We start from the raw sequence: 27,238 nt of genomic DNA on the forward strand, positions 1-27,238 counted from the left end.
GATCTAGTTGGAAACAATTTGTTCTGAGAAAGCCTGATCTAAAGATGGAGCCAAGTTCCACCACTGAATCATAAAAATAATAGATCAACCAGAAGAGAAGAGGCTTCTTTCTTCCCCATTTCCTTGCAGTTTCACTCCTGGTGTTTTATGAATGAAAATTTACATTCTTGTACCAAGAACCACAAGATCCAACACCGGTACCCTAAAGCAGGGCACAAACGCGTACATATGGGCTTGAGAAACAGTACACATTTGTGGAAGAAGAAGCTACAGAATATATATATATATATATATATATATATATATATATATATAGTATTATTTTTTAAAATGATTTCTACTAACATTTACTTCATAAGATTAGATTTCATATAGGCATTTTTGAAAGGGGTTTAATTTGTGATGGACAGGTTCACTGCTATGTATCTAAGGTGATAGTAAGATAGTGTTAAGAAAATAGAGAAGAGTAAGATAGAAGGATGTTGTGAATGGATATTGTGCAATTCTAGTTCATTACTCTGTACAGAAAAAAATTATCTGAAAGAAAATAAAAGTGGGAAATAGTGACAAATAATTCTGTTTTGTTTGCCTCTTATTTTAAATATTTCCAGGCTCCTTCAAAATCTTCCAATGCAGTTTTTGATGTTTGCAAAGGGTATCATGCATGCAGACACAGTATAATGCTTCTCAGTGGTCATGCACTATCATCCATTTTTTTTCTCTACTGCTCCAGATAAATGGAAAAAGATTGCTTGCTGCTGAAGTTGCTAAAATCACCACCAAGCCACAGAAACACTGCCAAAGCAGCCAACGCTCTCAGTGCCCAGGCCAAAATTGCTGGTGCCTATGCAAAGGGTAAGACGATGCCTACACTCTTGTTAGAAGTGCTCATAATGCAAAAGCGTGGCATCTTCCCTCAATTCCACTCAGGCACCATTTCTGGGGATTGCTGCCTCTAGGGCTTCTGGGTTTACTACTCCCATGAGCTGTCCAATTGCCATGTACCTTACACATGTTTAACAGATATTTTAACATTCAAACCTTTGCTTCTCTTCTCACCTTAGAACCTAAGCACATTTTCAAGTGGGGAGCTAACTACTAGTTTCCCACTCTGCCTGAGATATGGACCCCTAGTTCTGAACATGTCATCCATTCTGCCACTTGGAATTGTCTCCCATAAAGCTTTTTGGTCTCGAATTCAAAGAAATTCCAGATGACTCTCAACTGTTGAATCTCTAGACTTCCATGAATTTCTAGGAATTCTTTAGTTTCTATTGATGTTGAAATCTGTGAACCCCTAAACTAGAAAAATAAAATTTTCTACCTTCAAAACATGAGAATTTAACATCTCATCATGAATTCTTATAATGAATTATCTTTTCACGTGTTTCTTTAATTGATAAATTTCTCCAAAGTAGAATTTTTTCTTTGTTTCTTTTTTTGATACCAGGGATAGAACTCACAACCTTGCATTCGCCAGGCTGGCTATATGCTGCTGATCTAAATCCTCAGTCAAGAGTAGAATTTTTTTGTCTTCCACAAAATGAGCATTCAGTTAATGTTTATGATTCAGATGTGCATGAAAAGGAAGTGAAATAACAAGAATTAAAGGAAATCCAATGTCATGTTCATATTCATTTTGGTTTATTTTATGCTAAGTAGTCAAATAGTTTTTCAGCTGATTTTCATGAATTAACTTGTTGAAAAAGAATGCCAAAGATTATTACCATTACTATTCATGGAAGTATTTATTTAGACTATTATACTTGCAAAGTTTTCCACTTGCACCTTAAGATTTGATCACTGATGGAACAGGAAGAGCCAGTAGAACAGTTGCTAATAGTAACATATCTTGAGGATAAACAGGAGGGAACTGATGGAGAAAATTGCAGAGTTACAGGGAGGATATCAAAGTAAAAATAGAATAATTTAGAAATCACCATTTTTCTTTGACTAGTTCTTCTGGCAGTCAAAGTCCCCAAACAGAAGCTCCTTGAGCCAAGACTTCCTTTGAAACCTCTTCTATTTCATGGAAACTAATTTTTAAAATGCTCAGTGGTTTAGGAACATGAAGAATCAGTTTACAAATCATTATCCACTCTGTGAAAAGAAAAAGAAAAAAAATCATTGAGAACCCAAATTTTAAAACCATATAACAGAGCTAAACATTAAGTCATGTGACAAATTAGAGGGACGTTGGAGTAATTTCAACACAGTCCAATCATCAGGCTTCAGTCCTCATAGTGATTATGCTCTCAGCTTACATACATCTCTGCGTTACTGTGGTATCTTAATAACATCTGTTAAAAATCCTGACATGTCAGTAATGTGAGGCGAGGACATCCTCCAGGGTACCTATGCCAACAAGCAGAAGTCTGTTCTAGTTACTGAGGTTTTTAGTCTTTCTGACTATATATAGCTCACACTTCTCTAATCTCCTTACTTTAGAATAGGGTATATTTAATAGCTCAGTGAAAATAAACAAGTCATGATTATTAACTTTAACTGGTTTAAAAAAATTTCTATAACATGTGGTTGAGAAAAAATATCTATAATAGACATCGGACAAGTAGGTGTTAAATCTGGACGCAGGAGGAGAGCTATACCTTATATATGCTTTATCTTAAATATGAGTCACCCATTTTGCTACTGATTAAAGCAGTTTTTAAATTTTTGTTTTGTTTTTCTATTCCTAAGATTGAGTATGTCTCCAATCACTTTACTTTCTGGCCCAAATGTAATCCTCAGTTCTAAAAAAAAATGTATTTTCATTCAGGAAGGCCTTTACACATAGAATTTCTACATTTATTCACCATTATTATTTTCACATAACCTTCAAATCTGACCTCAAGCTACCATTTTCTTTATCTGCTTCCTTTGGTCTCCAAGAAAGGACTTCCTCTCAACTGAAGTATTTGCAAAGTTATAATAATGTGCCTGTTTTTCTACACCTTCACTGAAAATGCCCTATTGAAGGGCAGGAGTGCCATGTCTGCTCTCTATACCTTTCCTGTTTAGCGTACTTGTGGAACACAGATGAGAAAAATAGTAATTTGCTAAACGACTGAACCTGCTGTCATGGTTTATGTTTGTGTCCCCCAGGCCTCCTGAGTTTGTATTGTTCATTTGTGATGGTTCACTGTATAGTGCTTGGATTGATGGTGTCAGTGCTCCACCCACATAGGGGTGGAGCCAGGATGTGATGTAATGGCAGGAAGAAGGTGTGTCTTTCTCTTTGCTGGTTGGAGCTTGCCCTTTGCATCTTACTCTAGCAAGTCTCCCTCTGATAATGTTACAACACAGAGGCACAGAACTACTACACATCTTAAAACCCTTCATATTTTTTGTTATAATAGTTTTGGTTCAAATAGTTAATTCAATCTATTTTTCTCCTCCTGTGGCTGACACAGAAGATATTAATAGATACACAATCAAGGAAAACAATTTGCTGCTGTATTTAAAGAGCTCTAGAAACCTCGGCTGTCAGGACCTCTTCCAACCACATCTCCACTGACACCACTGCGCACTCTTATCTGAACCTTCAAACATTCCTTTCTCTTCCTGGGAGTGTGCCTGGTATTTTGCCTCGTGTGAAGTATCAGAGTGAGAGAGAATTAAAAACTTTGTTGAACTTCAAGACAATCCTTGTGCTTTATGGGATATGTAATTTGAAGCAGAACATTTCACTTTGTGCCAAAATCCTCCACTGAAGAATTATTGACGACCCCAGAACTTTACTGTGTTTTACAAGGTTCAATTAAATATTAAACTGTGATGGTGGTCATTGTTTATTGAATTCATATTGTGCTTAAATTTGATTTACATAAATTGCTAAAAGTCAGCAGCCTTACAAAGTAAACATTGAATGAAATGTCTCTTAAATGGAAATATTACCCAAATATCCTGTGTGTGTGTGTGTGTGTGTGTGTGTGTGTGTGTGCCAAAGTAGGATACTGGGGAAAACATGAATGCTAATCTAGTCAAAAAGAACTGAAATGTAGCAAACGAACACACCAGAATATGAAAGGAGATTGAACCATTTGATGGATTTTTAACCTGTTGTATAATCCTAAAATCAAGACAATAAATAAGCAATGTACTCTCCAATAGGAGCTACTGTTCTATTATCTTTAAGAAAATAATTACATAGCTAAATCTACTTCAGCAAATACCTACAAGAGCTTATAGGTGAAACTTCAAGAACAGGCCACTGATCTTGGAAAACAAAAACAAAACATCAGTTCAATTATGGGGAAAATTTCCATTACCTTAACACAAATCAAATATCACACCACTGTTGAGATGTTGAAATTGAGTGAGTGAATCGTTTTCACTCAATTTTTGTGCATACTCTCTTTCCAACTACGGTTTCTCACTTAGCCAATTTCATCTCAGCAAAAGAAAGAAAATGTTTTCTGTTCCTTCATCAGATAGAGTATAATTAGGATTCAGTGTGATTTAAACTCTATTTCCCAGGACCAAAGTAGAGTTCAAAAGTGGAAAGTTGTCTTAATAGCTTAAAAACATAAGACAGATACCTTAAGTAATGCACCACAGTTAAGATCTAATGGCAACTGCAAAATTAAAATCAAAATCAAACCAAATAGTAGGATGACTAGTACCAGCCAGCCAAAAAACATCTGATGTACAAAACAAAAAGAACTAAAGAAAAAAATAATAGACAAAAAGAAAGTGACCTGGGGGTTGCCTACTTTGAAATATCTTCAGCAGCCATCCAGAGCCAGGTTAGGAATTCTGTAGGTCAAAAAACCTGACGGAACATTTATCCCTTTCTGACAGAAGACATGAAAAACTTAGCTGTGAAGTGAACACACTACACCCTCTGGACCTCAGTACCCTCCCTGTGTATTAGGGAAAATCTTTCACTTAGCAGAGTCACTGAAAGCAGATGTCTTCTTGTAACAAATACGTAGTTAGTTGAAGAAAGCTTTTGAAGAACCAAGATTTTTCTCTGTCATTCAAGAAAGATTGTTATAAAAAAGAAACGGAAATTTTTGAAAGAAAAATGAAAGCAATTGTTTGAAGACGGCCTAATCAAATGAAGAGAACAAAAAGGATATAAGGTTATTCACGTTTCAATTGGCCTTTAATGTTCTTGAACTGAAGCATGTAAATTAATATCTCACATTCAAATCAGTATTTTTAGGTCAAGTAAAAAGACTGAGTTTAATGAATCTGCTTGCTGTTTATAAAGGTATAGGTATTGAATATAAAGAAGCGTTTCTTTTTTTATTAGTGTACACAAGCCTAAATATCAATGGCTTCTTTTATATGAGAAACCACAAATACAAATAAATAAAGAGCAAAGTAGTAAAGCATTCCTAATGGATGCTTATTTCACGGTAGTTAAATATGTTAACAGCTCTTGTATTTTAAATCCCCAGTCACATAAAGAGCTTTCTCCTTGGAATTATTAATTCCTGGGGTTGAGGTATCAGGTGTTGATCCAGATTGACCCCTCCAACTTCTTCACTAAACAAAAATGAAATTTTATATCTGTGTGTAGTTAGCATGTCGTCTTCTGTAGACACCCTCTGAATTGTCCTGAATATCTTTTGGCACACTAACAAAGGGTTTCTAGAAAATAAAGTAATACAAAGATAGATATCTAATTCTAGGTAATTTGTGCCAAGGAGAAGAGAGTAATTCAGGACGGGGGACATAGCTTAGTAGTACAGCTGCCATACTGTACATGGGCAAAGCCTTCAGCTTGAGATACAGAATTTCAAGTAAAAAGGTAAGGTGACTATCTGACATTTCAGAGCTATATACAACATGTAGAGATAGAAACGTGGGCTCTGCAGACATCAGTCTTAAATCTCACCTCTGCCTCTACTAAGCTGGATTACCTCTAATAATATCAGTACCAGCCTCTTATAATTATGGTGAACATTAAATGAAATAATATTGTCTGTGTTCCTGATTAGCAGAATGTAATATGATTATAAGAATGCAGGTCTTGAGTAGCTACTAAATAAAGCTTAGCAATTATTGTCATCTTCATCTTTACCAATAATAGGGATCTATTCTAAATTTCATGTTTGGAATTATGGAATAAAACAGTCCATTCTATATTTTATTTCCAGATAACATCCTATAGTTTACAGCAATTGTAGCTCACAAAGCTATGTAGATCTGACAATCATAACCAAATATAGTATTTTATTTAATGAAAGAAATCATGATTATTTAATATTTTTATGTCAAAGGATCCATTAGTAAAATAGTTCAGGAATATATTTTCTTGAAAATTCTGTTGCTTACTGAAATCTGAATCTTTAAGAGGTATTTTAAAGACTTTAATACTGCAAAACTAACTAGATTCATCCTTTTAAATTTGAATTAAATAAATTGTTTTAATTCAATGATAAACTTTAATGCTCATTGTTGTAGGTGTTTTTTTTCACTTCATTTTGTGCATTACATCAATATTGAAGTTAATTTTCTTACAGCAATAATGTAGTATATTTTGGGTATTATTTCATGTCAGATTTTAAACATGTGCAAAAGAATAAAAGCAAGGGGAAGTACTTTAGCACTGCTCAGGAAACCCTTGATGAAGCTGCAAATAGTGTGGACTGAGATAGTTCTATTTTTATTATCGTAGCTTGCATTTGTTACTTCTGTCTGCACAAGGCTAAACATTAATTTTATGTGTAACTTCATGTTACCATACTCAGCTTTATAATTACATTTTGGATGAAAGTTTACATTTCAATTAGAGGTATGTTTTTATTCTTCACTTTGGTAGGTCAGTGAATTTTAGTAACTTGGCAGTTGTATACCTGAGGGTTTATTTCAGGTAACAAGATCAGTGAAAATGCTGAAACAAAGTCTCAGTGTGAAGGGGAGAAATCTTTTTTGTATATTCTGAGAAATAGAGAGGAACAAGGCTTGGCAGGTGTGATTTCTATTCAAGGAAACAGTTCATGGTGATAATTTCAGCTAAAGGTCATTTTAAACCTGAAATTGATTTATAGTTTCATTTTTTTAAACAACCTTGGAAGCTGAAAGAGAGTGTGAATCCAAGACATTAAAAGAAAAGTTACTAGAATTAATTTATTTTTATACTAATGTGGGTCTTCTAACCTTGGTCTGTGAATGATAAAATGCACCTTTGTTTCAAAAAAGCATGTGTGTACAGATATAATGGCAGGGTCAGATGTGTCACCACTGAGAATCTCTGGAAACTAAACTAATACGACAGAAGATAAATCTTTCGAATCATGTTTAAAATGTGTACCAGGTCTATATCACCAATCACATTGAAATCCACCTTTTTAAAAATTAACTGTTCTTATGGTTAAACAGCGTTTTCCCTAATAGATTCTTTTTTTAATTTTCATTTTATTTATTTAGTCTTTTTGAGACAAGGTCTCACTCTGCAGTTCACTTTGAGCTCACTCTTGAGCTCACTTTGTAGCCCAGGTTGGTCTCCTGCTTCAGCCTCCTGAGTGCTGGAATTACAGGCGTGGCCACCACATCTGGCTCCCGTACAGACCTTTTATCCTAAACAGTGACTTCTTATGATTAGTACACAAAAATTCTAGGGTAATGTTTGTAGAATTGCAATTCACAATAGCATTGTCACTGTAGGCATATCCTCAAATAAGCAGTTACTTAGCTTAGGAAATCAAAGAGACTTGAACCATGGAAACAGCTAAGTTATACATCTTATTTCACACGTGAGGAATTGGAAATCTAGTGAGTGTCCCTTTTCTTGATTCTAGTTACAACAATCCTGGTCCACCAACAGTTCACAGGTATCATGGAATCATTGTTCTGACCAATGTCTTGTTTCAAATCTACAAAAGGAAAACATGTGGGACACGCCTAAGTAATACAGGGCTGGCAGCCAAAAGACCAATTCTGTAGAAATACGTAGGATGTAAAAATTCTGCATCTGTTAAAAGGCAACATGGTGCCTTGGCTAAATACTTAATTTGGGGCACAAAGTCAATAAAATGTGTACAAAGACTAAAAACATTAGTATGTCTCTAAGAGAAAGAAAAGGAGTAAGCTAGATAAAAAAGAATACAGCACAAATTATATAAAAACCTAACAATTAATATAATCAGATTTAATTTTAAGTACCAAATTAAAAGAAACAAGGGCTGAGGATTTAGCTCAGCAGCATAAGCACCTGCCTTGCAAGCAGGCAGTCATGAGTTAGATCCCCAGTACCAATAAAAAGATAAAAAAAATTAAAAGAAATATTGTCTTCATTAATTCCTGCCATTTCATATGATGACAACTTACTGCATAATGAAATTTCATTTCATTATGACACTTGTTACCACCTTGACACAACACATTTCTCTATCGAAGATTGATACCTGGGCATCAGGCATCTAAACCAAAAAGGACCTCTGGGCAGCTATTTCTCTATTCCAATATAATAGAACACAGCTCACTGTGTTACTGTGGTGATTTACTAGCCTAGCACACATTTAATAATTTAATAATTTAATGTAACAGTGCAGTTCGCAGTGAGGACTCTTTTCTGATATTAAAGGTTTTTTTTAATAGTTGGGATTGAATTATGAATTCTTTAATATACCTTTTAACTTAAAATGTGAAAGGGAATATTAAGTTTAAATAAATGATCAAATTCCTTGTAAGTCTTTATTCCTTTCTTCCCTAATTTGAGGGTATTATCAAAACAGATAAACGGAAAGCTAGGTTTAACGTTTTTGCTTGATAAAACAGTGAATGCGGGGCTGGGGATTTAGCTCAGCGGCATAAGCACCTGCCTTGCAAGCAGGCGGTCCTGGGTTCGATCCCTGGTACCGATTAAAAAAAAAAAAAAAACAGTGAATGCAAAGTGAAATAATTATGGAACCATCTGCCTATGATTTTAGTGAATCATTGTAATTTACAAAGTGGAGCTAATACCTAGAGAAATAAGTGAAATCTGATGGAGAACATGCCCAACCAGGGCTTACACCCATACCTATATTGGTGTCATCCCCTTTAAAATGAAAATATGGATACTTTTGTGAGCTAACACAGTATAATAAGATATGCTAATTTGAAGTGAGAAAGATGAATGATCAAATCACATATTCCGTTTGTGTTTATTGAGAGCGTACTTGTTTTTGTTTTGTTTTGTTTTGTTTTTGTCTTTTTCCTTTTTACCGGTACCAGGGATCGAACTCACAACTGCCTACTTGCAAGGCCGGCACTCATGCCGCTGAGCTAAATCCCCAGCCCCCATACTTGTTATGGTAACAGAATAAAGTTGACTGTACAGAAAAGATAAAAATTGAAAAATGAACCACTATTTATTAATTTACCTGATAACTTCCAGAAATGCATGAAGCATTATTAAAATAAGCCACACTATCAATTTAACATAAGTATGTGTCTACTTTTCATTTGTGTTCCATTCCATTTGTAGGATTACAATGTGTAGATGGACCTCATTAGTTCCCGAATCTCACCTCTGACTGGATGGAACCATCCTCTCTTGAGCACATCTGAGCTATTTTCAAATAAATACCTTTTGACGTAAAGACTCGCTGTTCTGTGAGAAACAATTCCTCTGTCAAAAAGTAGTACATAAAAATATAATTGAAATATGTCTTTTGATCCTATTGAATTCAAGTTTTTTTCCTGAAATTTAAAACTCACAATCATTATTAAAACGCTCCATAATTCTTTTCATAACAGACATATCCCCATTTTTTTAATGGTCTTTAGGCTGACTGGCTACATGGTCCCATCATATCCTGGGTCTTATTTTGAGTGTGTTAGTTTTTCTGTATCTCTCTCTTAAACTAAAATATAATCTGAATCTCAGAGTTGTTGAGTTTGTTTTTCAGCATCATTAGTATGGTATGATTGAAAGAGATTTCAAATATGCTTCACAGGAAAATTTTTGAAATAGAATTGCATGGAGTAGACATTGCACTGGTCTTTACACATGCATAATTTTTATTCTGAATCTAGTTCCTCATGGCTTAATCTTGGATGATACCTATGCTGTAAGATGCTTCCAGAATTAAAGAGAAAGATAATATTCAAAACAGTCTTTCATAACAGAAAAAATGTTGACTTTAGCTAAGTTTTGATTTCTTCCTCCGTAAAATTAATTTCTCCTTCATTGATAGAATTGGGGATTTAATAACATAATTTTGGTATTTGGAATATTTCAGTAAATAATGTTGATTATTACACTGATTATAAAACTGTGATGTATTGATATTTCATAGTAGGTAATTGATAAATAATTATTTATTACTCTCCAGTTCCATGATTACAGTTTACCATAACTACAACTGAATGCAAATAGCAGTAGCATCAAGCGCTGAATTGCTCGCAGAGTAAATATAGAAGTCTTCCTGGAATTATTTTCATTTAAATTTAAAGTTTTCCCTTCTCACTAAAATACAGATGTCCAGAGAGCAAAACCACTGTTTCCACACAACAAATGAAAATCACATTTGTGATCTGTGACTTGTGATTTGTAAAAGTTAAATACCATTCTTTAAACTTGTTTTTCACCTGTTGAATGGAATTTAAGAGTATTGGATCAATAAGAGAGACATTACTGTTACAGTGATATAAATCTTAAAAAGATTTACAATTTTTGATGCCAATACATTAATTTTTATTATATAAATGTTTCATTGTGGGTAACTGATTTCCCTGGAAGACCTTTGTATTTACTCATTAGCTCACTCAGTGTTTAGGTACATAATGTATACGTGTGTGCATGTGTGCATGTGTGTGTGCGTGTGTGTGTGTGTGTGTGTGTGTGTGTGTGTGTGTGTGCATGTACGTGCCAGTATGTATAAGCGTGCTACGTATAATAAAATTGAGGATATATGGCAGTGGCCGGTAGTGTCCCCAGAAATTGCATGTTCTTGAAGTCAATGATGGGCTGTTAGAAGGTAGCTGGTGGGAGTCTGTAGTTCCCGAGACTCCTAGGGGTGATCTGAATTAGGGAAGGGTGCAGAGGCTGGAGGTATCGGATGGCAAAGACATTCCATAAGGGTCAGCAAATAGTGTGGCTGTAAAAACATTCTTGAAATAAGGCCACCAAAACTAATTGAAGCTCTACCCCTATAAAAATAATGGTGAAAGTTAATGCACTAGGGCTTGAAGGACGCCTGTAAACCTCTAGTCTGTTCAAAAACAAGCGCACATCGTCAAATATATAAACTTCCAACACGACTGGAATGGAATACGTGGAAAATCAGTGCAAACAGGATAACAAGAGCCCTGAAGTGGTCAAGAGGCAGAAATTAGTTTGTGACGATGGAAGAAATCAAAATGTGGCCTCTTGGGCTTCACTTCAGAGATAAATACAAGGGGAAAATGAGGGGGCATGTGAATACAATTCTCATGCCTCTGAATTCATCGTTAGAGGGGTGGTTTATAGCAATGAAAAACGCAGTGAAAAGGAAACACTTGGCTAAAAAGCATGGTATACAACTCATAGTGCTATAATCTGAAAGTTTTCAAATCTATTTCCCCTTGTACAAAATTGGAGTGGAAAGAGAGCAATATTATCATAAAAATGGAAGAAACTTACAAAACTATTCTGCTAAATAAGTACAATGAGATTAAAATGAGAGTTTATGCGTCCACAGAGAATCTAGAAACGCACAAGACAATATCACTTCCATAAAATGAAGCAAACTATGCCTTCTGTTTGAGATCATCAGAAAAATCATTAGACAAACAGGACTAAACTTTCACTGTGAGCACACAAATTGTTTCTTCATCTTTGTAGAAAATTCAAGAGACAAACTTGTGGTGATCTCACCATATGAAAATGAGTTAACAAATAAAAGCTTAAATTATAACAAATTTTAAAGCAAGTGTGTAGACTTCAAGAGAGTTTAGAATTCCTAGAAGTCCCAAACATAAATGAAATCTACATTTATTTGCCTGATTGATAATACATAAAATAAACACACAGATGAATGAATATAAATTGCAAGGACTGTGTTCAGAGTAGAAAAAAATAAGTATATTAGAAATTTGGCCATTAGTAAGTGTGTAAACTATAACAAAATCGAAAAAGAGTATTTAAAAAGCCATGCCCTTCAAGAAATACAGGGCAATGTAAGATGGTTTAATATACATATAAGTTGGGTAAATGAAAAGAGAGAAAGAGTAGGACAAGAAATATTTGAGGGGATTTGGGGCAATTTTTCCCAAACCAATGAAAGAAAACAATAAAGAAACTAAAAAATTCCAAGTAAGATGCAAAGAAAATGACAGGCATGTCAGAGATAAATAACATCATACATCCAATCAAGCAGAGGGCAACTCACATAAAAATAGAGAACAGCTAAAAGAAGATAATCTGTCAAATTAGAATTTTGTGATGAGAAAAAAATCTTTAAAAAGTAAAGGTAAATTAAGCATTTGGTTAGAAATAAAGCTGTAAGAAATTTCAACAAATTATTCAGGCAAAAAGGATGTGGCATTCCCTTGGAAATGTAAACCCAAACACACAGGCACAGAGAGCGGTTCCAGGAATGGAAATACGGGTAAATATGAAAAAATTTTGAAATCATGTAAATCCCTAAAAGTGTAGAAAACCTAGAAAAAATATTTGTGGAGTCATGATAGGTAAAGTTAAAATATGTAACACTCTAAAGGATGAGAGGGAGAAAGTGGATACATAGTGTTGGTAGTATAAATGTATGATTTGAGAGAAGACCACAACAATGCAAAGGTGTGTATTATAACTTATAGTAAAATTAATAAAATAAATGCATAAATATCAAAAGGAAAGTAGAAAAAACAAAGAACAGGGAACAGACATGGAAAAAAGAAAACAACTTTTCAGATAGTAGTAATAGATCCAAGCATATCTTAATTGCATTAAATAAAAATGGTCAAAATATTCCAAGAAAACTTTGAACACAGTCAGATTAGAAGAAAAAGCATGAACCAGTGTTGTTCTCACTTTAGCAATCTATTATCATGTAATTGCATAAGTCGACTAAAAGTAAAACAATGGGAAAGGAAGATATATTATGCCAATAATTATCAAAAGGAAGTTATAGCTGATAAATTAATGGCAGACAGACTAAACTTCAGACACTGACTTTTATTTACTAGGAATAGAAGGTAAATTTCATAATGATAAAGGAATATGTGCCTGATAAATAGCTAATATTTCATGAAGCAAAAGCTAAACTTAAAACAGAAATAGAATTTACTATTGTTTTGGAGATTTCAACATCCTTCTTTAACAATTAAGAGAATAAATGGACAAAAATTATTATAGTACAGATTTCAACTCTGCAGATAAATTTAACTCAGTTAAGATTTATAGAATACTCCATTCAATAAAACTAGAGCACACTTTAAAAAAGAAAAGTGAAAAAAAAAAAGAAAGAAGAAAGTGAACATGAAACTTCACCAAGGCATGGCATATTGTCAACCATATAACGAATATTAGCAAATTTGAAAGAAATTAAATGATACTGTTTAGCAAAACAAGTAAACTAAAAATTAAAAACAAAAAATGGAAGATCACTAAATATTAGATAATTAAATTTTGTCTAAATAACCAAAAGCAAACACATAAAATTAGAAAATGATATAAAATGAAATAAAAAGTGAAAACCACAGCATATCAAAACATGAAGAGTATAGCTAGAGTGATGTGCAGAGGAAAATTTGTAACATTGAATACCTATAATAGACAAATAGAAATATACAATTAAGCACTTAAGTGTACATCTTAAGAAAATAGAAAATTATGCACAATTGAGACCCAAAAGATACAAAGGGAAAGATACAATATGAAGCAATTGGATAAAATGATGAAAATAGAAACAGTTACTTGAATACATTTAATGAATGTAATTCCAGACTATGATCAAAAAAATATTGAATAAGAATAATACTAGAGTTGGGAATAAAATACCGATGTCATGACAGATTGCATTGATATCAAAAGGAAAACAGTACTATAAATTAATTTAGCAATTAATAAAATGGACACATTTGAAAGATAACAATGAGGATATACTTAGGGGAAAAAATAGTTCCAATGATTATCCCTTTAACTGTCAAAAAATTTGAAGCATTAGTTAAAAACTTTTCCCACACAAGAAATGGTTTAGGTAAACACACTAATGAATTTCTCAAATTTATAAGAAAGAAATAATACAAACTCCACACAAAATTGCCAAAATAGCAGGTAAAGGTGTAATTCTTCCCAGCATTATATAAGACCAAAGTTTGAAAATATATTTAAAGAAAATAAAACACCTACATCCATGATGAATAGAGATTTTTAAAGAGTATTATAATAGCAAAAATATATATAGAAATATAGCAAAAAATAATATATTATGATCACGTGGAGTTCACCTTGGAAAGGCAAAATTACTATAGACTATGTAAACAAAGAGATTACACACATCATATCAAATATTAGAAAAAATACTTAAAACCATGCATGAATCTTAAAGACATTATTCTGAGTGAAAGAATACCACAGGTGCCAAATACCACACACCATATATTTAATTTATATGTCCTCTAGAATCAGTAAAAGTGGCACAGACTTAGTTAGTGGCTTCTGGGACTTGGAAGTGTTGAAAAAGAGGGCCTGCAGGAAATTTGGGAAGTAACAGAAAATTTCTATACCTTGATTGTAATGTAAGTTACGAATTTCCCATCAAACTGTGCAACTATAAAGGGTGGAGTTGGAATTCTGTTTGTGATAATTATACGTCAACAAACTGATGGAAAGAGGAGTTAAGAATTAGCTGAGAATAATTGTACTGGAGGATACTTGATCATGTTGGTCTTTACTACGTCTCCTCTTTATATGTCTCTCAGCCGTTTTTGAGCTTAAATGATGTGCTGGGTCTCTTTTTATCTCTCTTCTCTCCATTTTCATTTTGCCAGTTGGATTCCACCAAGGGAAACTACTCGAGAAGCACTGCCTCTGTTTCATAGGTTGCGCTCCCTTTAGTTTGCTCTGAGCAAGTGCTGTCTTTTAATAAAAGGTCACACTTCTGCAAGACAACTTTCTCTGCCTGGATGCTTGTGTCCGAGGGCCCCTGGAAACCGTGTTATCCCCTAAGGACCAGAGAGATGCCTTTTCCTGGATCATTACAGCACACCACCCCCTGGGCCTACACCCTCTGCCCAAATTGCATTTTCGTCCATTTCCTCCATTTGAATGTGCCTCCTCTTTACCACCAGAATCCTGACTGACATGGAAAGCGATCTTCAAGCCCTGGTCCCAACACTTTTAAGCTATGAGGACTTGGGCTATGCATTTAACAGAACTTCTGAACTGCTTTCACATATGAGTAATGCCTCCTTGACAAAATTTTTATAGGAATTAAATAATATGCCAACTGACAAAGCGTTTATCAATATTTCCCCCTTTTATCCTAGTTTCTCCTCATCTATCACTGAATCCTTATTTTCTTTTTCTTTTGTTTGTACTCTTCCACTCATCCTCCCTCTTTAAAGATATCTGAATTTTTTCTATGACACACAATTGCATAAGTAGATCATTTAGCAGTGTATAATGTACAGAAGCCTGGATAAGTGTCTTAAATGTACCATGGTTGTGTTCCTGGAATAACTGTTACTATTTCTACTGCTACAGAACAGTTAAGTCAAACTTTTGAATTAGGTCAACAAAATCCACAAATAGGGTGGAATCCTTGGACTGTCTAAGCAGGGACAGATCTGGAATAAATCAGGCACAGATATCACTTGTCAGCATGCTAAGCAAGGCATTTTAAATAAGGGTAGAAGATGCGTCAAGGGTATTGGCTATGATACCATCAAGATGCATCAGTTAAATCTATATTGAGAGTTTTCCATCACGTGGATTCAGGGTACATAATTGTTTCATGTCAGTAAGGTCTAAACAAGGGTCCACAATAAAGCTGTATTTTTATCTTGACTTGTGGGCTATCAATGCCAACTACTCACATTTCAAGCTTGTGGAGACATATGTTATCCCTGGAAACCCTTCACAAAAATGAAGCGTTTTACCATCCCACCATTTCAGTGTGCTCTGGTCAGTTCTCCTCTCTTGTTCCAAATTAACCATGTAATCGTTCTTACACTAGTGAGTAGTATTTTGAATGGCTTTTAAGCGAAACCGAGAGGAACAAATTTATTTCTGTTTGTGCAAAAGTATGAGCTGGTTTGGATTCCCTTTATTGCTTCTTAAGTAGCAAGACAAAACACAGGCATGGGCAAAATTCTGCATGCAGGATTAAAGAAGGCTGTATTCTGAATCGGGCTGTGTTTGTACCCCAGAGCTGCACAGCCTCCTCATGTCGCTTCACTGATCTTAGCCTCACACTCTGTGTCGGTTGAATGGGAACTTGCTTGCATAAAAATTTCATGACATAACACATTATGTATGTTTCGAACGTAATGGTCTATTTAGAAGAATTTGTGAATGCAAGGATGCCAATATAATTTAAGGGCACCTTCATAAAGATGCAGGAATATTTTGGTTGAAAGAAAATTAAAATGCTGGAAAACAAGAGCAAGATAATGACTCCGATGTCTGCATTTATAGCCTTCATATCAGAGCTCAGTATTTATAGGTTTGTTAGTGACAGGCTCCCCAGTATAGCTTATTAATTACGAACTAGTTATGTATTTCACCACCACGGCACCATGCACCTGACCAAGGCTGAGACTCATTACATCTACAGATGATCATTTGATGAAGGCTCTGCAAAAGGCACTATTAAGTCAGTTTGGGTTTCTGGTTACAATGTTTTTTAATTCTTATTTTTAAATGCCCTGGTGATTTTAGAAATTTTCAGGGCATTTTATTTTCCAAGCATTTGTAGTACTCAGAGCTAGACTAAAACCTCAGAAAGAGGTGATGAGTCTGAAACTGAATACAATACTAAATATATACTTAAATTTTCCATAGTTAAGTTCCCACTGCTCTTAAATGCTCTTAAATCATAATCATAGATATGAGAGGAAAACAAGGGGACAGGAGACAGAGAGAAGGAGGGAAGGAGAAAACAAAGGGAGAGGGAGAGACAGGGAAGGAGAAACAGAGAGAGAGAGAGAGAGAGAGAGAGAGAGAGAGAGAGAGAGAGAGAGAGAGAAGGAGGGAGAGAGAGAGGGAGAGGGACTAAAAAGAGCCTTGGGAAAATGTGCAGTGGAAAATCTGTAGAAATGATGTAAGAGACAGCAAAAGCAGGGATTGGAGTAAGAGATGTATAACTGAGACTATAAAAACTTCAAGAGAAAACTCAGCATCAAGGCTGGGCTTTGGAAGAACTGCACAGACAGAACTCTGTAGTTAGACTCTCCTGTCTTATTTACAAGGTAAGATAAATGTAAAAACTGATAGAAATCTAAGGGTTTTATATTACTGAGTTTTGTTAGATTATTGAACAAAACTGTTTGCAGTCTCACTGTTTGAAAGTCCCCTCTATATGCTTTAATTTTGTAACTTCAATAACTATTTCTAAGATGACAATATGCAATTAACTAGTGATTTCCTACTGTTTTTTCTGAAATTCTGTATAACTTGTAACCTTTTTCTGTTTTTTTTTTCTCCTTAAATAAAATTTAAAAAAAAAGAAATCTAAGGGTTTTCCCCCTCTTAACTATTATATTTGCTTTCACATTCTTTGAAAATACTGTTTACATCTTAGTTTTGTTAAAATTAAAGATTTTCAATGTAAGTTTTCCCTTTCTAAAATGATTCTATTATCCAAGATAGTTTATAATTCAAACTTTAGGTGGAGATAATTGTTTGCTCAGATACGTTATACTTATTACAATGCTTTGTGCTCTTAAAATTTCAAAACAAAGAGGAAGGAAACTAAGAGAATGATTCTATGCTATGTTAATGATATTACTTTGCTTTTATCACAGATGTCAATATCAGAGAATTAGTTAATGAACAAAAATAATCTGGTTTAAATAATCTGTGTAGAAAAGAAAGTTTTTCTTTTATCCTTACTTCTATCAAAATTGGAGCACAAGAGCATGCCAGAGGTAATCAAATTCTATATTCTATAATCTAAAGTTTTATCTTTCATTTTTACCATAAGAATAAAATATATAAATATTACAGTAATATCTAGTTAAAGAAGATTTAAACCATGTCTATTCTTCAGTATTAGAAGTATTCTTGCTACTTAGAGGTGAATTAAGAATTCAAATTCTAAATTTGTTTAGAGCTATTTGAGGACAATTTTCTTTTTTCAGGTATTGATCTAAATTTCTAATCGTGCACTCAACAAACTCAGCTTGAAAAGTTCAAGATATTGCTCCTTTAAATTATAATGGATAATAGGCTTAGGAATATGATTATTATTTGTTTCACATTATCTTTTTAGAAGGGGATTGTGGTGATTTTAAAGGTCATATAAATTACAGAATTACTATGGTCACTTTGTTAAGTACCTGCTGAAACCGCTAGGCACATTTTGTATCTTCTCTGCCTTGATACTACTCTGATACATCTTTCTGAAGAAAGCCCTGGGTAGCTATGAATTGGAGCCTCCCTTCACATGAATTGACTATGGCTTCATTCAAAAAATGTCCTTAAACTTGATGTTTATTTTCTCCTCCTCCTTCCAAAAATGGTGTTTTTTTTTTTTTTAAACTGATTGCTGTGATGCATCATGGACAAAAGAGAAGCAAATATCTTCTGTTGACGAAAGAGTTAACTCAAACCTCAGGGTTCTCATATTAAAATACTCTCAATGATTTGTATTACTGATCAATAAATTAGACTAATTAAGCTTGCCTCAAAGGAAACTAATTCAAAGTAAGAAAGCCTGAAACATTGTTCTAATTCTGTCAGTATACCTAGATACTCGATACAAGACTGAAGCACAAATTAGAGTTCACAGTACTATTTTACAGAAAGAGACAAAAGGAATAAACAGTACAAGCATAAGACTCTCTTTACCCTGTCTCAGGGAAGGACTCAGTATCACAGAATCTAGAGACTAAGCTTTAGACAGCACCTAATTTAACTTTACTTAATGTAATCCCCACACATCAGCAACTTTTGTTAGTTTTGATAATGCAATCAAAAGGACACAAATCTGGGGGTCAGGAAGCCAGATTTCTATTCACAGTCCTGATTCCCCCAGTTTTGTGACCCTGGACGAATTACTCCACCTTCTTGAGGCTTTTCTTTACTCTCAGTGAAACAGGAGCTTATGGGTAAGTTCGGGACCCAGGATTTCCCTCCCTCTCCTGGAAACCTCTCTAACCAGCCCAGCTCCCTTAGGTTGGATGATGTTTCTTCTGTAAGTCATTTTTAGCCAAGTCTCTCCTCTGATTTCTCCAAATAGGTATCAGGGTACGTTTATGGAACAGCGACAAGCATCACTTTGCCACCGATTGCCCAGTGTCTGGTTAGCAAAAAGTGGCGGCATCTCAGTGTGGTCCTATTCTCCAGTCACCCCGCCAGCTCAAGCCTTTCCCCCAAGCGCCTCTGCTCTGCAGTTAGGACGCCCCTGGCCCGGCCTTCTCATGCTCCCTCTTCCTCCTCACACATCTGTCTCCTTCCCTGACCCCGCGCTGATCCTCCCTGGCAAGCAAATCATTCACTCTGAGACTCACTTTTTCCGTCCTTTGGGAGTGTTAAATTCGGCAGTTTCTAACATTGCTTCTGCCTTGCTACATGTAGTTCTGCATTCCTCTGACACAAAGGCCCCACACATGTGGAACCGGCACTTTAAAAGCATTATATATAAAATGATCCCAGACGTTCACTTAGTGACTATAATTCGAGCCTAAATGCTAACTACATTTTGAATACCACTGAGTTCTCTTCCCTTTGGCTTTTTACCCAGGAGAATATTCTCTATAATTTGTATGTTAATATTTTTACAGGACTGACAATAACAATACAGTACGACACCAAATGAGCCATTGCTACTCAGGACTTTAGTGAAATTACTTTCCTGAACTCAATGATAATTTTATTGTATTTTATTTTCTAGATGCCATGGATCAATTTTATTCTTTTTTTTTTTTTTTTTTTTTTTTTTTTTTTTTTTGTCTTTTTCGTTTTTATCGGTACCGGGGATCGAACTCACGACTGCCTGCTTGCAAGGCAGGCACTTATGCCGCTGAGCTAAATCCCCAGCCCCTCAATTTTATTCTTTAAAATTATGGATGGAATATAATATTTTTTCAGAAAAAAATTTGAAAATTAGTATCTTGAGAAACTGTCACAGTTAGAAAACAACATAAATATTATTTCTTAACTAACAGATTTGTACCAGTAGCCTTTCCTGTATTATTTCTAATCTGCAATAGAATTGCAAATAATCTTTGCCCCATTTTTCTGATGAAGATGCTAAAAAATAGAGGCTTGTAATAGGTTTGGTCTCTGTTCAATTGGAGGTCTACACAACTTCATAACTAATCCCTTTCCACTATTCATTTTGGTGCATTGGAAAGTGTACAGCCAACACCAGGAGATAGAAAATCAAGGTTCTAAAGCTGAACTCAGATGATCTCAGGTTATCAATTTTACACACCACAGAATTATAATTCTGTCTTTATTAGATCTAGCATGATTATTGTGAGAATTAAGGGAACAAATTTGTTTTAAATTAGTAAAACATTATCCAAAGGATTTTTTAAAGTTATTTACAATAGTGACACTTGAAATAAGTGCAGTTCTTCTAGCAAGATCAGCTGCTTCAAGAAGAAACCCCTGCAAGTGACCAATTTGGAGGACAGGAGAATCTCACTGACCCCCTTGGTACCCACATACAGAGTACGCCTAATAAGTGCATCCTGTCTTGCATATTGTAAAATTTGTTATTTCCTTCCTTTATTTGCAGTTTAAAAAGTGCTACTTTACTGATTACATTAGTTTGCATAAATGCAAGACTTTTATTAGATACTATATATGGGTACAAAATGAGACAAAGAGTGAAAGACGTAGCCGAAACATTCGTGTCCTAGTATAAATTACTGTACAGCTATGGCGGTGATCTAACATGGCAGAAGGCCAAAGCAGGAACACCTACCACTTCCTGCTTCGTCTTCAGCCCTCATTGCAACTTCCCTTTCTGTTTGCACACACGGAGAATTCCAATTGGTTGCTCACACGTCATCAATATCCGCCCATGCGCCACTTCCAATCAGAGGTCATATAGCTCTCTTCCTCTCTGTATTTGGTCGGAGGAGACAGCCCAGCCACAATGGGTTGTGTGCTGCTTTCCACGTTTTCAACTCAATAAACCTGTTCATTTTGTACCTCTTGCTTCTCTATTGTGCCAGAATACTCTAATAGTTGTGATATTCCAGATCATCTTGAAGCCTATGTATCTTACATTTAACTTCATTTATCCAATTTCCCTCTCTGAAAACCTTTTTGATACCACATTAAAATTACCGTTTCATCCAGTGGCCAACCAGTGTAATATTTGGTCTAATGGTTTTCCCTATCCACAGTTTTAAAATTTCTCTTGTCCTCATTTAGTGGGCTTTAGAATTAATAAAATTTTCTATAATTTTGTACACTCATATTCCAAAGTTTGTTTTTTCTTTTATAGGTATCATAGTCTTATATCAGAAAATGTTTAGCCATTAATAAACCTAAGTATAGGTTACTGCTTAATAAGAAGAAATCTTCAAACCCTACAAGGATGATTACTAGGGAACAGAGATACGTTCACTTTCATTAGAACAAGGGTGAACCATATTCAATGTTCCAACATGAGCTTCATCACATCTTGCTGTCGGTATAAAAATTGGATTAGTCTTTTTTCTTCTCAATTTAGATCAGATTATTGACATGGATTTGTACATATTGACAGAAGTGGCACTGAACTCTGGTTTAATTGACACTCGAGACTGCTTGCTGTCTTCATCCAGAACTTAATGCTGACTCTACAGTAGGCATTCTCTGAGGTGCTGAGATGAACTGGTGAACACAGCATAGTCACTGTTCTCTCAGAAGATCATGACCCAACTGAACTGTTAAACAGACAGATGTGACTCTTAATGGAATCGTTCAGAAGGCAATAGCTCTGGAAAAGACTGGAATTGGTGCCAAGCAGAATAAAATAATGTAATACACAGGGACAACTGAATTATCATTCTTCCTGATCTGTAGCATTCAGGGAAAGTGACATATTAAGATCTGCACTGCTTTTAAAGTCACTTGAAAGCTGGAGATATAGCTCAGCAGCACAGAGCCTGCCTGGCAAACTCCAAGGTCCTGAGTTCGATTCCCAGCACAATAAATAAAGTAGATGTCTGTCACATTAGGAATAATGCATCCAAAACTTTCTTACTTTATTTGAAATGAGATGGAGATACATTTGATATTTATACAAATAGGTTATACTTGAAAAAGCATGAAACTAAGGGTCTGAAAATGTAAGTTGTTATTATGGCTTTTGTAGCTGGGTTTGTGACTTTGGAAAATTTATTACCTCAATTAAAGAGCAATAAGAAATAGGGAAGATCACATTCCCTTTACTTTCATCTTTTGTTAAAAGTCGGGCAATGTTAAGTTTCTCAGTATCAATTTGCAACTTATTTTCAAAATTACACTCAAAATATAAAGTATAATGACCATCACCTAATTTATTAAATTTCATAAGGAAAATTTTAAATAGATGGCCAAGTATCACAAGTATTTCTCAGATATACTGTATTTTGGTGAGGATGATATGCAAGATTTATATGTTAGGAAAAGAAGCTACAACCTGTAGTTCAATCACTCTTGATTAGATTGTTTCTCATTTTTAAATCTTTTATTTGAATTATGGGAATATTAAATTTATTCCCTGACTCCAAATACTTATTGCCACAGATACACACAATTGCTGTCTGTGAAGCCAGTTTCACCAAAGTTTGTGGAATCAGCCCCAGTAAAGAAGTGAACCCAGTGATAAGAAACTCAAGGTTAGCATGCTTCACTCATAAAAAGCAAAAATAACATTGTTCAAAACTCCATTAAACTATCTCTACTCATTGAAATGTTGAGATCATGTGTACAAACTACAAACTATAAGTTATCCTTTAAATTTTTGAATAGGAGTTTTTCATACTGTGTCTACTGATGATTCTCAAGATGGCTGACAAGTGTCAACTTGTTGGAAGTTGGCTTCAATGATCTTTCAGCTCAGTAACTATCACTTTGCTAATGTAATCAATCTTTTATATTAACCTACAGTTCATGAAATGTTTTATGAGCCATTCTTGTGTTCCCATGGTAAACATCTTAGCTATGATGAAATATGAAAAAAATTATGTGGTCAATTTTTTCATAAAATTGTCATATTTTCAGTAAATAACATTAAATATACAATTCAACAATTCTATTGCCTTCACTTAGTAACCTGAAGCCCTTTATAGGAAACTTTTCCTGTTTATAAACTAATCAAATCATCAAAATTAAAATTAATTACTTAAATATTAATTAATGAAATACATGTTATTAGCCAATGTGAGTGACCAAACCAATAAAGAGTTCAGCAAGAATATTTATTTCTAGTGTTCAAATCTAATCCTGAGTTTCTTCTTATCACAGAAATACAGTCTGCCAAAAAATATAGATACACCTTAGTAAAAGAAAGATTTTGCAAATATTTCAATATTAAATTTATTGAGATGACATGAGATTAATATGAATTATCTTTGGCCTCTACAACTACAAAAGTTGCTGAGATTGATGACCATTAGCTCCCAGACCTTTATTGATATGCTGACATTTATTGGTATGATGACCTGCTGCTTGGGTAACCTTGGTCACTGAGATTGCCGCACAGGTGTTTTTAGTTTATTCTTGAAGGGCCGGCAGTGTAGTGAGTGTTCTGCAATAAGGACATTCTCTCGGATTCTCCATATGAAATAACACATTTGTTGAAAAAACGGGATACGAGTTTTCTTTTTCTGAAGTGTATATACATTTGTCGGCAGATTCTAGTTTTCTGATACTATTGAGCACCAACATATTGATGGAAAATTTTATTTTTAAAACATTCACTAATCCATAGGCAAGAGTTTTGGAGTAACACAGAAATATAGATAGATGAGGACATAAGTGTGGGATATTGGGGCAGGTTTCAGATGTCTGAAAATTCTTATAAAAATCTCTGATTGTGTTTCCACTAATTCTGTGTCTACCCAAGGTTTGTGTTTATTGGGAGTACATTCAAACGATCATCTCATCTTCGTTTTACATTTTTTTTTTCTTTTCTTTTTTACCAGTACCAGGGATCGAACTCCGACCGCCTGCTTGCAAGGCAGGTGCTTATGCCGTTGAGCTAAATCCCCAGCCCCGATCATCTCATCTTGATAAACAAACTATTAATTCTAAGTGTAGGGCAGCATGATTCCTTACAAAGAATTAATATTAATAATGTTTTTTTAAAAAAATTTACATCTGACAATTGAGTTCAATATCAAAGCATTCTTTCCTTCTCTGAACACAAGAGAAGGAGTAATTCTATTGTCTGGCCTATGGAACCTCATTTCTATCAATTTTTGCTTCAAAACTGTAGGGAAATTAATCTAGTGACTAACATATAGTAGAAAAAGAAAAAACAAAAAGTCCCAAGTAAACACTTGAATGTATATACTACATTTCATTAATTCTGACAAATTTAACATTTCTGAAATTTCAATGTCTTTTTAATTTTTTATATTTTGTTTTTGTTTTTTGTTTTGGGGATTTTTTTGTACCAAGAATACAACTCAGGGCCTTGAACTTTCCAGGAAGGCACTTGTACCACTGAGCTATATCCTGGCCTCACTGTCTTATACTTGATAGCACATAACAATTTAATGGATAGCATTTTTTCTTAAAACACATTTTAAAAATAAAATCTACCACCATAAATGGCATCTTACAATTGAAGCTTTAGAGGCTTTTTCAGCTACAAATATCTAAAATTACACAGGAGAACATATATGTCACAGCTAATTGCAATCTTGTGTGTGTTGTCTAGCTGGCCTAAAGAATAGCAGAAAGATTTTCTGACCTAAACCTGTACCAAGGGCCATCATCATTACCTGTGATGCGTGTACTTCTACCAGGAAAAAGCCAGCTTCACCAAGTGATTTTACAGGTTGGAAGCAATATGAGAGGTCAGTTAGGCTAACCCATTTCCACTGGTGTAGAGGAAAAAGGGTTTTCCCAATCCACAGGATCAAATAACAACAGACCCAATGAAGAGTCTGAGTCCCACAACACCTGCACCAAAACTCTTCTTACAGTGAATCACAATGAGATTATGTTAAGCATTCACTTTTAGATGTTCTAAAAATAATTTTCACTTTGTTAGCTACTTTCCTGAAGCTCTTCTTTATTGCCAGAAAAGACCTGCATCACTGTACCTTAATGCCATAGGATAAAGGGTATGATGATGAACTCACTGCTTTACAGATTTTGGGGGGCCACTCCTATTAGTGTGTCTGGAAAACCAACCGCCTTCCTTTTCAGGGGAAGAACCTGTAAGCATTGCTATCTACAGGCCTAGGTGGCCATTTCGTGGTGTCAGATTGGGATCCCCTACATTCCGTGTCCTCTTAAACCTCTTTAAATACCTGTCTCTGTCAAAGTGGAGAGCGAAAATAAATTTAAAAGAAGGATGGATTAGTTCATTAAACTTTTATTTTCAAGAATGTCCTTTTTAAATGGTTTTTGGAAAAGGGAGGGTGGAATAGTCTATTTATAGTATTTCTAGGAAAAATACTACAGAAAATAAAAAATTCCCAGTATCAAAATTCAACCAAAAACTCAGTAGTCTTGTGAATTTCCAATGTTTTGATTAATTATTCATAAGGCAAATGTTAATCATAAAGTCTCAGATGGAAGAGAAATTATTAATCTCCTGTGTAATATTTTTTCTTGAATGCCAGTCTTCAAATGCACATAGTTTAGCTTTTATTCATTAAAAATGCTTTAGATTAGATACTGCTTCACCTTGCTTCTATCTAGCACTTTCCTTCATTCCAGGTTGTTTTCTCTTTTTTTTTTTCCAAAATGATTCTCAATCTTTTTTTCTTTCAAACGCACTTGGAATGATTCATTGCTATACTGATTCTGAATAATGAAAACTCTTTCCTATGGACAGTCTTCTCCTAAGAGTCAAATTTAAATATATTTGCACCATATCTGTACTGCTGGACTTAAATGGCAATGCATCAATAGGAACCATGACTGCTCCAACAGAATAAAAACAATGGATGTTGCATCCCAAATTTAATTGACAGAATTCCATTCCTCTCCAGCTGGATCTATCCACTATTCCAGTTGTTAACTTGGAGGATTATTGCAATATAAACTGAGTTTGTGCATACCAAAGTCTTTCAATCAAAGCTTAACATATAAACACCAACAAACATTTCTTTATTCAGCAGTTTATTTAAGAAGCAAAATTATGTGATAGTGCTGTTGTCTAAAAATAAATGAAGTACACACAAATTTTCTAAGGCAAGTTCCATGTACTCTCTCTCTCTCTCTCTCTTTCTCTCTCTCTCTCTCTCTCTCTCTCTCTCTCTCTCATTAAATGTGAACTATAATCACAAAAATGTTTTCTGCAAATATATCAGCCTTACCGCACACAATTTAGTTGATACATACACATATAATGCACAGTAACCACACCACAGAACAAGATCAGGGCGAGAAGCATTTAGTCTCAGGATTAACCTCAGCTTTCCTCAGGCCTATAAATTATGCCACCACTGAATGCATAACCACACACTCATCTGCGGTAACATCCAGGGAGAAACCTAGGAAGCATCTTTCTGATTTCATCACATGAGGTAAAAACTTGAAACGAAAGTAAATTCAGCTTCTCTTATTGCTATTATGCTTAGGCCAGGATATTACTCAAAATAGGGATTTTTTTTTTTAATTTAAGGCAACAGAGAAGCTATACAGGTTTTTTCAAGGTTATCATGATTTATTTTTCAGGAAATGTTTATCCCAATATCTATAAAAAATAATTGTCAGCAAACTTTGAGTAAATAAAGAGCATCCAGTTTGTGTCTACTCTGAGCCCCTGAAGCCTGGTCCGAGCTGTTCAGGAGCATAGCATGACAGGCATCCTAGACCCAAATTCTGTCTCAATGCCTCCTTAACGTGGAGTTTCATTAGTAGTGTGCCCTAACTCAGGCTTATTTAATGTTATAGTAGATAGGTGTGACTTCTGTTTACTGTAGAAGCCTGTGGAGATTAATATGGCACTGACCTTGCTTTCCAAGGATGATCAGAGGGTATGGTAGG

The 27,238-nt window shown here is 34.7% G+C and overlaps 1 protein-coding gene across 3 annotated transcripts in view; it reads left to right on the forward strand.

The window, feature by feature from the left end:
• Positions 1-27,238, forward strand: part of Ostn (osteocrin) — a 79,886-nt gene that overhangs the window by 14,001 nt on the left and 38,647 nt on the right. The window contains exon 3 of one of the 3 annotated variants that reach the window (XM_063260509.1): positions 734-855. The exons of 1 other annotated variant lie outside the window; for it this stretch is intronic. In XM_063260509.1, the coding sequence (XP_063116579.1) occupies positions 847-855 (9 nt within the window). In that variant the 5' untranslated portion in view covers positions 734-846. Of the gene's footprint in view, positions 1-733; positions 856-17,140; positions 17,332-27,238 lie in introns of those variants that run through there. One more of the 3 variants, XM_013160111.3, reaches the window with a different exon arrangement.

This window comes from Cavia porcellus, unplaced genomic scaffold (genome assembly GCF_034190915.1).
Source record: "Cavia porcellus strain 051 isolate PalLab524CR breed Dunkin Hartley unplaced genomic scaffold, mCavPor4.1 scaffold_14, whole genome shotgun sequence".
Taxonomy (NCBI): Eukaryota; Metazoa; Chordata; class Mammalia; order Rodentia; family Caviidae; genus Cavia; species Cavia porcellus.